Source organism: Mastacembelus armatus, chromosome 22 (assembly GCF_900324485.2).
Source record: "Mastacembelus armatus chromosome 22, fMasArm1.2, whole genome shotgun sequence".
Lineage (NCBI taxonomy): Eukaryota > Metazoa > Chordata > Actinopteri > Synbranchiformes > Mastacembelidae > Mastacembelus > Mastacembelus armatus.
In genome coordinates, this window is record NC_046654.1 from 1,147,756 (window position 1) to 1,159,425 (window position 11,670).

The following is an 11,670-nucleotide window of genomic DNA, read 5'->3' on the forward strand; positions in this document are numbered from 1 at the left end:
AACGTTAAAGCTGAGCCTCATTTTGGTGCCAAGATGAAACACATGCTTATCCCCATTATCTTCTCTTCACTGCCCCTGAAAGTAGAGAGGAGGAGACACAGTCTTTTACCCAAACTGACACCCGTCAGCCTGGGATCTGCCTGCAGGTTCTCCTGGAAAATAGATTTAATTGCTGCTGGTGAGAAGGGAAAGTGTGAAAGGCTTATTTCTCCCACAATTCACAGCTGAAGTCTCTGCAGTTTGAAGCTCATTTACTGCAGAATTGTTTTTTTTTTAGTGTCAATCATGATGTGGGTGTTTTATAAACTATTTTAGTTTCTGTGTGAATCAACAGTTTCTTAAAACCAAAACAACGTCACTTTTCTTTAGCCTGATTCCAAATCTCAAATATCATCCATTTTGGGAGGAATGTTCATCTTCGAATGGGAGAAGTGGATGTCAGGAATATTTCTGTCATCAGCTAAGCTCTTGTTAAACACATGGTGAAATGACCAAAATGAGGCGCTAAGGTGTTTAATTTTTCCAGTTTGGCAGAAAGTATCTAAAAAGTATCTGGAGATCTTTGGTACTTTCTAAAGATAAAGCCTCGTGGTTCTAAATGTACAACATGTAAAGTGAAGTTGATTAAGTTTGTTGTTGTTACCTGCAGGTGCATTTTGCCATCGGGGAGATGAAAAGTGACTGTCTAAAGAAAGTGGAGTTTGTGTAAATATTGATCCAGTGTCCATGAGAGGAAACATCAGCAGACACACGAATTCAGAAAGGACGAGCTGCGATTATCTGTGTTTGTTTGTTTGTGAAGATTCACTTTAGGTCCACGACTGACTTATGATCATCTCTGAGCACTGACGGAGCCTGAGAGACGTGAAGCCTCTGGTATGTATGAAGCTCAAAGTGTCGTCAAACATCACAGCACTTCTCAGCTGTTCATTTTAAATCAAGGCCTTTTCTGCTAAAAGCTGTAAATGAATCTTAAACCACTTTGGAAAACATTTGGTGTTAACAGGAAGTCAAATTAAATTTTGGATGCTCTTTCTGTTTACACAATGAAAAATAAATTTAAACCCCTTTCATGCATCTCCACAGTTCAAAGTTCATTTCCTGCGTGAGGATGCGCTTTTCCAGATTTACCTGAATGCAACCAATCAGCTGGCCGATCACAGCGACAGTGAGTTCATGCTTCGCTCATCCTGATGAGTTAATAAGAGAAGTGCACACAGATTTCTGGGTTTATTAGGTGAATGAATCAGTTGTGTTGCTGTTTATGGCTCCCAGTGTTAAATCAATGTGAGTGAAGTCCTCAGGGATGACCTTCAGCCTCCACGGCATGAGGCAAGATCTGTGATGCACCAGCCGTAAATATCAGCCTGTCGTGACCCTCACGTCAAAATGCAAAACTTCAAAAAACGTCATATGAGCCAAGCTGGGATGTTTCCTTTAGTTTATTTACAGTTTATTCACCTTGAACCTTCTATGTGACATAAGTAATGAAATTGGAAACAGACCGACTTGTTTTATGATATTTTCAAAGGCAACCGTAAACACACATTTATCAAAACTAACGCTGTGAGAGTAGAGTGAACCAAAATGTCTCATCTGGTCTCTAAGGAGTCGGTTTAGTTTCACCTCCTTTGATTTAAAGCTGCAAAGACTAATGTGTCTCTGGGAAGTCGGTTATCAGGCACTGGAACGTCTTGATCTTCATGTGTCTCTGAAATCAAACACAGCACTTCCCCCATCAGAGCTTTACGGCAACGGAACATGTTTTGCTCCAAACTGGAGGCTGCGGTCATGTTGTCTAGTCCTTCTTGTTGTCGATACCAGTGGAAGTGCTTTAGTAAACCCTGTAGTGTGTTTCATTATCATGTAGAGGATCAGCTGGATGTCTGAATAATTCAACTGTTAATAGAAAATATCTCCAACCGTGGACCCAACGTCCTTAGACTGAAAGGTGGATCTGACCGTGCATCCTGAGGAGCATCCTGATTAGCTGATTGTGCTGATGAGGACGAGGATGCGTTCATGTTTCTCCTGCTGCTCCAGCAGAGCAGTGGAACCAGAGCCCAGTGGACTCCTTGTTCCTTCAGAGCCTGTAAACAGTGACGGCCGTTCTCAGCATCTGGAGCTGGTTTTTGGAAAAAGAACCATGTGAGCCAGGTCAGCGGTGTGGCTCCCTGCTGGGTTTTTAATAGTTTCTGGACAACAATGGAGGTCTACGGCACAGACCCATAAGCTGAACCAGGTTCTGGATTCACACACATTCATTGGTGCTGTCAGTGTCTCTGTGACACACACACACACAGAATCAGTGGCACAGTCAAAATTAACCCTCACCATAATAATAAAGGAGCTTCAGCTGTGAGGCCTCCATGTTACTTTTGCAGACACTTCTGACTGCAGTGATTATAGTTGGACACATTTAACTCTGAGAAGTTTCTAGACTGAAAGGAAACAGTGGCAATAAAATGTTCTGGTGTTATAGTTTAATATGTTTGTGTCTAAGATAAATCTGCATTTTTTTAAACTAATTGAATTTTTTCCTTTCTTTGCTTTTTGTGTGTGTTTGTGTTGATGCATCTTTGTTTACATGTGACCAAACAGGTTTACATGTGAAACTGCATGTTGTGACTCTGCATGTTGTGTCTGTGTGTGTATGGGTTGTTCTGTAATTCAGTGTGTTGGGCGTCTGTCTTCAGCATATCAGGACACTGGTCTGGTTTCAGTGGATTACATCATTAAGAGGAGGTGGAAGAATCACTGACTGGGGGGTCCTGAGGGTCTCACCCCACTGAGCCTTTTCGCTGTGCTGCGTTCAGCTGCACGAGTGAGCGCACACACAAAAAACACTTTGATTTCCTTGTTGTAAAAAGTTTGTCCTTAACATTTTGTGACAGCTGTTTCTTCACTGATAATAATTTATCTGTTACTTTTGTGCAGCCTTTCCAAAAAGGTTTTGTGACTACACCTGGTTATTGTTTGCCGACAAACAGCTCCATCACTTAACACCTGGTGACACCACAAACTGTATTTGCAACACTTTGGTTTGTGTTTATATCAAACTGTAACGTGTTGGTCAATAGGCCTTAGATGTGTTGCTGGATGTATTTTGAGACTTTGGCCAGATGGTATCAGATGGTATCAGTCTCTTTATGCTATAACTGAATAATCACCTGCTGATTCAGGTTTAAATTTAAATCACGTTTATTTTTCACTGTCTAAAATAATGTCAGTGTGTTTTTTTGTGTTATTTAAAGGTCTTTGGGGAAACATCAGCCCCTTCTCCTGTCAGCTGGCTGGAAGGATGTGTCCCTGTTAGACTGTGTTGCACCAACAATCCTGCTCTGTATTGGCTGCATGTTTCCAGGTAAGACTGCAGTCTAATGTGCTGCGGCTAATTAGCTATAGCTTGCAAACTAGTGTTAGCAGTACACGTCTCCCCAGTCAGCGTTTGTTTGTTTGCTCATTTGTCCGATGAAGCTGCAGGACAAATAAACAAACATGTTCATATTGGTGAGTGGGATAAGGAGATTTAGCAGGAAAGCAGATGTGGACCGTTGTGTTGTGCAGCTGCTGCTGCTGCTGCTCTCTGGCTCAGTGTGACCGTCTGCTCTGTGTCCTCACTGCTTTCTGCAACATGTATCAAGATAAAGTCTCCATCTATGGATACTGGACTTCTCTAAGGGGAGAGCACAGTGCACTGATCGACAGAGCCGATATGAAAATTAGTATCAGTTGAACTTTAAAGGTTCCCTGTGGGGGGTTTGATCACTAGACGTGCTATGGAGCCATGTTTATAAGACTTCCATCGTAACATTATAAATGTTCTGTGAGGAAGCAAATTCACTCAACACATTTGTGTAATGAGGAACATGGAGTGTAAACAGAGACTGCTGTTTCCTACATTGCAGGTTAAACATTTAGCCGACACCGCACACGCTGTGGTTCATAAATAAACCAACCTCATGTTTAGCGTTTCTCTATGCACTTTAGACACGTTTACATGATGCAGTTTCATTCTATGTTGAGATAAATAACAGTTTTTATCATATTATATCTGTGGCTTTGAATATTTATCTGTCCTCCACTCACCTTCTTTTATTTGTGATCACTGCATCATTATCAGGTTACAGACACGTTCACGTTCTGATGGCTGATTTGAATTTTGTGAAATGAAGTGTGGATGGACCTCTAGACGAAAGCTTAAATCTATAAAATATAAATATGTATAAAGTCTGTCTGTGTAGATAAAAATGGTTATGGTTATGTAATGGTTAATGCAGTGGTATACTGGTAGTGTGTGTGTGTGTGTGTGTGTGTGTGTGTGTGTGTGTGGCCTCCTGGTGTTGTAGTGACATTCTAGTTTTATCTCCTGCAGGGGGAGGTGGGTGTGCTGTGACCCCGTCTCCACCCCCCACAGTTTTATTATATGTCAGTGATATTTAAGGCTGATAGGCTGACGGGCAGACTGTGTCCAGTAGGCAGTCTATTCTAACGCAGCACGGAGGACGGTGGGTAAAAGCAGTTAGATATATAAAACCTCTGATTGAGGAGATCGATCTGTCCGTTATTAAATTGAATTGTCTTATTCCACTATTACTGCACGTCTAATAGTGTTTGTCTAGTTTTTGATTCCATTCAGTTCATTTTAGCTTTATTTTAGGGTATGATTATAGGAAGCTTATGGTTAAAGATGTTTGGAGGTCAAACAATGTCTGAAACCACTACATCTGTCAAACATCTGTTCATTTGAGGGGGGATTGCTTCCTATAACCATCCATCGTGTCCTTTTTTCACAGCGATTGGTCAGGTGTGTGCAGGTGAGGAAGTAGGCGGAGTCTACACGTCTCTCTCAGGCTCTTTTTTGACAATAACAGTGTCACCCTGCGATCACGAACCTTTAGCTGTGAGTGAGCGTGGCCACGCCGAGCAACTAAAAACCACCTGATGTGTTGTCTGACCACATCTGCTGTGTTCCTTGTGATAGAAGACTCTTACCTTGTGTTTTGATTGAAAGAAAAATGTTCTCAGATCAGTTCACTGCATGTAAAAAGTACCTCATTTTCCTTTGAAATGCAGCAGAGTACCAAATGTGCTCTCCATATTTATTCTAAACCAAAAGGCTTCAGTGAATTATTGCTTCCCGTGATTCTTTTTATGATTCCAGAGTTGGAAAAATACTGTGTTCAGTCTTTGCCCTCCAATTAGCATGGTAACGATCTGAGGGTACGTCCCCTGAGGAACCTTTGTCGTCCTCGCAGGTCCTCTTCGCCCTGCAGGAGCACCTGTATAAATCATAACCTCAGCTGGTACCTGTCAGGCTGACTCAGAGGCAGCAGAGGAGACGTAGCCCTGAAGGTTTGACTGCAAAACCCACTGACCTGCCCTTAATCCCAACCTGCAATTTATTAATGAGGAAGAAGTGGGGAGGTGGCCCCTGTTTCATTGACCTGGACAGAAAGTGGTAGCCTGGGACAATCGTCAGCTCTGGAAGGTGTCAGACGGATCCATTTCAGGTGCACGACTGTGTGGCTGACAGCTTGATGTCAGTTTGTGGATTCAGCTTGAAGAACTGTGCATGTCAAGGTGTTTAGTTTGGTTGTTTAGCTTTTTTGACCAGCAGGACCTGGACCACACGCTAACAGGCTAATTAGTTTGTCTCCAGCATCACCAGTGGCAGAATCACTTTATGACAACGTTACTTTTTTGGACTAAGTTGCCAAACCTCATTATAGCATCAAAGTGGCAGCTTCATGCTGCTTGGACTTTATGCTGTTACAACGTTAATTGAAGCATTTTGCAAACAACCCTTTTTGATCAACAGGTTTTCATCTATATTTTTCTCTGAAGGGGGGTAGGCAATTAGTAGTGCTTTCTTTGGCATTAAAACCATGAGTGTCACATAAAGATCTAGGGCCTTGATCACCTGCCCTTTTCCCAAGTTAATCAAAACTGCCCCTCTCAACATTAATTAGAAATAATTATATTATGGGCAACACGAACATGCAGAAAACAGTAGTCAACACTAGGTGCTAAGTCTCCTTGTTTATTTGCCCCAGCTCTGCCATCTGCCATCCAAAACACAGGTGACCTACATTCACTATGGTTCCTGATCAACATCAGGTGCTAGGTGGTGCTTCATTTAGAAATATGTGATTTCACAATGATCCAAGAGGATGTGCTTGATATGACTGATAATTGTAATATTGGAAAGTAGGTTCTGTACTAATAGGTTCCCCTTTTTTTATTTTGATCCCCTGTCCCTGAGATCTTCTCTGCATGTCCCTGTTCTAAGATTATCACGAAGAGCACAACAGTTGCGTTTATTTGGAATTGTTTTTATCAACACCGGATGAGTGGAAGTAAAGGAAACTCTGGTTTGGTCTCCACCAATTACTGAGATACATCTATCTGGCATGTTACATGTTCTGCTTTGTCCACCAGTTTGTCTCTAACTTTGTCAATGGGTTGGTGCTGGTTAGGCTGACTTTCTTGCAGTGGGTTTATCACAGTTGCACCCAAACTGAACTATGGTAAATATGCTCTAAAACCAAAACAATGAGCTAAAGGAGGCTAAAAATCACTTTACATTTGTAGACGATAATTCATCAATAATAGCTCCTCTTGCCACACCACACACAGCCTGTGGATCCATTGCTAATTTAAAAATGTGACTTTTGGCCCTTTAAATAATTTTCAGCATCTTAAATCCACAGAGGAATTTTTGTTCCAAACCAGGGTTAGGGCGGGGGTTGGAAAATTGTAGATCCTGTGGCACATTTCTCACAGTAACTCACCAAGCCCTTTGACCTTGGAGTAACTTCTTTAAATTGAGCATTTCGCTCTGATAAAATGTCTCTGATATGAGTCAGGGTGTCTCCATCTGAGCTCCCAGAGGAGGTTGCCGACCTCAGGTTAAGAAACTCCGTTTATGGTTTTATGGTTTCACTAACAACCTGCTCCTCCTCTCCTTCTGCTTCTGCATTATAGTCCTCCTGCTAAGAGCTGCTGCAGCCCCACAGCCAGAGGAGGAAGTGATAATGTCAGGGATGATTAGGACAGCAGGGGTCATTAGAGGGCCTCCTGTCCAGGCTGTTGAAGATGGCAGAGATCTCAGGAGACACTAACCTCCCTACTGCTTTTAACCTCGCCATGTTGTCTTCCCCCATAAAAGCACTAAAACAGACTTCTGTTTGTCTGCATTTCCCCTTTTTATGTCTGTGTTTCCCCAGAGAAGTGCCTGTGCATCATCACTGTCACTTTATTAGCTGGAGAACATAACTACTGTTTGGGTCTTGGTATGATAAGCTGACTGACTGAGTCTGACAACAAAACTATTCCCATTGTGCATTTTAAAACACATGCACTTAAACTGAATGTCTTCTACTCAAAGTGGTTTTTATCTGACCTCTCTGTCATTGATGAAGAACCTGCTGGTTCTTAATCTCCAGCAGGTTCTTTATCTCTGCTGAGAACGTCCGAAGCTCTGTCCGTTTAATGTGTCTGAGTGTTTCTGTGCATGTTTTTGTTTGCACTGCAGCTTAAAGTGCCCCAGTCCTTATTTTTATATTTGAGTGGAAAAAGCAATTCTAGATCTCAAGCTCTCGTTCTTATTTCTACTCTGCTGCAGATTTAAATATGGTCTTTTTATCTGCTCAACCTTTTCTGTCATTTATTTTTTCATGTTTTTGTTCAAAATGCTCTTTTAAAGAAGCAGATTGGTTTAAATCTTGTTTTGACAATTACCATCAGCATGTTATAGTAAACAATGTCCTGTTGCAGTGTGGATGGCTGGGAAAACATGAATATGTTGATTAGTATGTGCCAAAGTTTGATATTGGTATTACAGGTTTTTACCAGTTTTACTCAGTATTAAAATAAACAACCAACAATAAAACCAGCAATCCTCAGACACTCGTTTCATTCTGTGAAAAGTAAACACTGAAAGATTTGCAGTGTGAGCGAAACCGGACAGACACAGCAAAGGCACAGGAAGGGTTGGTTTCACAGATGAGCCCTCAGCTCCTCAGTGACGTGTCACTGGGACTACAGAAACCTCATGTCCTCAGGAATCACACCAATAACACTTAGCAAGGATTGTTTTTCTGTCCCGCCGCTGGTGACTAGCCAGCATGAAGCTTGGCCTCAGAGCTCGGGTCAGTTAATTAAGCGCTAATGAGTGGACACATCATTAGGCAGCACATAAAGACGGGTTATTCTTTGAAGGACTAATGATCATTTATGTTAGTTACAACAATCAGTTTTTTTTAAAAGTGCTTACTTTATAAGTCTCTCAGATGAATAATGGGGAGGTAACTGAAAGGTCAAGGTGTGAACATCTTTTACACAGAGGTTATACATTCAGTGTTGCTGGTCAGACAGACTCCACAGTCACACCTCAGGGCCACGGGGTAGGTGTACAGTGGGTCGACGTTTGGCTGACAGTTGGGCAGTTTCACTGTGACCAGACGGGTCTTGTTGTAGGTGCAAACCCTCTGGTAGGACTCAATGTAAGGAGGGTCCAGGACCGGCTTCTGGAAATTCAAACAGACAAACAAACAATGACATTTGCTGTAAAAGTTTCTTCTTTTCCTAAATGTACAACCTGGTCCGAGCATTTCCCACAGCATTAAACATGAACGTTTTGGATTGTACTGATCAGCTTGTGCTGTGATACTTTTCCTCTTTTGAGCACATATTTGGTCCAAATGTTAGGAAACATATGTTTTAGGTCACGTGTGTGACTGCACCATGCATCTGTGCCGATAGCACACAAAACAAATACTACATGAGCCTGCTTCTCTTAGCATTACTCCACAGCACCCCCACAGGTCAAACACTGCAGGGTGACTTCATGCCGTCGATCAGACTCTTTGCTTTTTACAGTAACTGGAATCCTCCATCCAGCTATCAAGCAGTGTGTGATGGATGATTTGTGATGCATCTACCAGGCCCTTATTCATTTCTTTCTTAATTCTGGGGTTGCAGGAATTTAATCTAGAGTTTGGATCATAATTTCAGATGGATGCAGAGAATGTAATAATGTAAATCCAGAAGCTGCAATTAGAAACTGTCCATGACCTGAAGCTCACAGATTTGACTCCTGACCCCCCCACCTCCCGCCCGCCACTCGTCTTTCCTCCAAACTGTCCCTAAAACAAGACATGGACTGACTCTGCTGTGGTCTGCCCTCCCTGTGGGGTAGAGCAAACAGAAAGATGAGTCTCCACCCTGAGGAGATCCAAAGAGTATCACAAAACAAGGCTCAGGCATCACACCAGCTACACTGCAATAATAAAGCAGAGAGAATCATGAGCTTCCTAATGCTTGTTGTCACTGAAAACGATGTACCAGATTTCACAGCATTTTTTTTATTTTTTATTATTTTTTTTGTAATCAGCATCCGGCGTCTTATGAAATCCAGTTGCCTCTTTTATGTACTTGAGGCATCGTTAAGGAAACTGCTGCTGTCACTTCAATCTCTGGATTCCATGTTTCTTTCCATTCTTGCAGAACGTTAACTCAGTTTCAGGGTACATGTTTCCAAAAGCCTTCTCTCCTCCTCCAGTCTTATGCAGGATCTACATGTCAGACAGCCTCTCTTTACTATGTGACAATCAGCAGATATTAGTAAGGTAATACAAACACAGAATATAGTTTCTTAGTTATCTCAGATATATCTGTTTCCATCTGTTTGTGTATCTACTGTGTCTGTCTAGCAGCTGAAACGCTGCCAGTCGACCTTGTCCTGACCTCCCTGTGGAGGGAGGAAAGCAAAAACAAACTTTCTCCATAGGGACCACCTATCTCTTCATCTCTGTGTCTGCTGTATCGTCTCACTCTCTGCCTGTCTCACTCTTTGTTTGTGTATTTGGCTGTCTGACCATTGTCTTTCTCTTCTTTCTTCTACAAGCTGATGCAAACAACAGGTTCATTTTCGTTTGTGTAAAGTCGTCAGCTTCGGTTACATCACCTCTCTGTATTATTACGTTTGCTCTCTATGTGTCTATGTGTACAGTACAGTAGCTGCCTCCCAGCTGCTCACCTCCCAGGTCTCACAGCGCCCCCAGCAGGCATCCGTGGTGACGTGCAGGCCCCCACAGCCGGGTTTCCTGGCCAGGAAGGTAAACTCCCGGACTGCACAGCCGATGAAGCGCCGCAGGTTGACGGCTGATGCGTGGTGGATAGAGTCCGGCTGAAGAGAGATCCAGAGTAGAAGCCAGAGAAACACCAGCTCAGGCTTCCTGAGTGAGAAAATAAGACACATTTCAAAGAACATGTTAAGATACAAAGAAAAGATGGAGATACATACGAAGAGGCAGTTTAAAGGAAGCTTTTTAAGCATTTGAGGTGAAGGTACAGGAGAAACTGGGATGGTGCTGCCAATGATGGCGACAAAAGGCAGGGAAAGTAGGGTTTCTTGCAGGAATCAGGCATAATTTATATTTCATGACTTTAACTAACACACAATTCAGATTTTCCAAGTGAAAGCTTTCTGAGGCCTGTTATGTCACCATAAAGAGCTCCTGCTGAGCTAGTTTTTCATGTGGCTGTCAGTTACATAAGCTTTCAATAAAACAGTTTAAATTATTAATATTACAGCAATTCTAGTTTTAATGTTTTTGTATTTAATGTAAGAGGAGTAGATCTTGTCAGTTAGATTCTGTTATTAAAGTTAAACTTGGTGAGACAGCTGCCACTGTCTATCAGACACATAGGTCTGCGAGGCAAACTGCTCGCCACAATATGGTTAAAAGGTTTTATGGTTTTTGTACTGGATGTATCCAAGAGTCCATATAAAACAGTACTTACACTGACCAGATTGTCCAGTTGCAAATTAAGCTAATTGAACTAGTCTTTCTGGGTTTACTCACCATTGCGACTTCTTTCTTTGCAGCATCATCTTCTCTGTGTCACACTAAAGTTGAAGCAGGTTGTTGTTATCAAACATGCAGCTTTTAGGCCTGCACTTTCAGCTCTGTTCTAAGGTTTTTCTTTCAGAGACCACTATCATGAACCACAGTATTTGTCACTGTGCTCCTCAACCCCCGAACCACCCACTAATGGATCTGACAGTACAAGCTGGGGCTTTTTATTATCCCGGGTCCTGCCAATCAAGTCCTCATCTCTGTCTCTCTTCCCCTGACTCCCTAAATCCCCTGGAGGCCCTTCAGCCTGTCGCTGCCCATCTAGTTCAGACACCAGCTTGTTGCCACTCCATTAGCTTGATTAGGAAAAGACTCTTCCCTTTTGTTAACAGTCATCCGCATGGAAGAGGGGGAACAACATACTTGAACACAGTGTCTACCTGTGTCTACTCTCACTCATGAGAGCTCAATTAGCTGGCTCCAGAGGCAGGTCCTGCTCCTGTTCTCACATGCCGACTGTAATGACTTCACCCCTGAGCTCCCACACTGCTGGTGGACTTATTCTGCCATTTGTCTCATTATTTTTAATAGTTTTTTTTTTTTTGGTTGTTTTTCTTTTTTTGTTGCCAGTGACATTTCCACAGGACATTTCTTCACATGCAGGGAGAAAGCTGGTTATTACTCAGACCATGCCTTACAGGCTTTACTGCACGGATCGCTGACTTAAGACAGAGCGGATGCATGTCGGAGCCTCAGCTCTTGCAAGAGACAATGATGAGAAGGAAGAACAGACATGGAGATGTGA

At 42.5% G+C, this 11,670-nt stretch overlaps 1 protein-coding gene across 1 annotated transcript; it reads right to left on the reverse strand.

Annotated features, from left to right (window-relative positions):
- Positions 1-8,339: 8,339 nt before the first annotated feature.
- On the reverse strand, positions 8,340-10,900 carry gphb5 (glycoprotein hormone subunit beta 5). Its single transcript, XM_026307556.1, has 3 exons — positions 10,872-10,900; positions 10,043-10,241; positions 8,340-8,531 (listed from the first exon to the last, which is right to left on the reverse strand). Exons 1-3 carry the CDS (start codon positions 10,898-10,900, stop codon positions 8,340-8,342), a joined length of 420 nt encoding a protein of 139 aa, XP_026163341.1.
- Between the last annotated feature and the right edge of the window lie 770 nt (positions 10,901-11,670).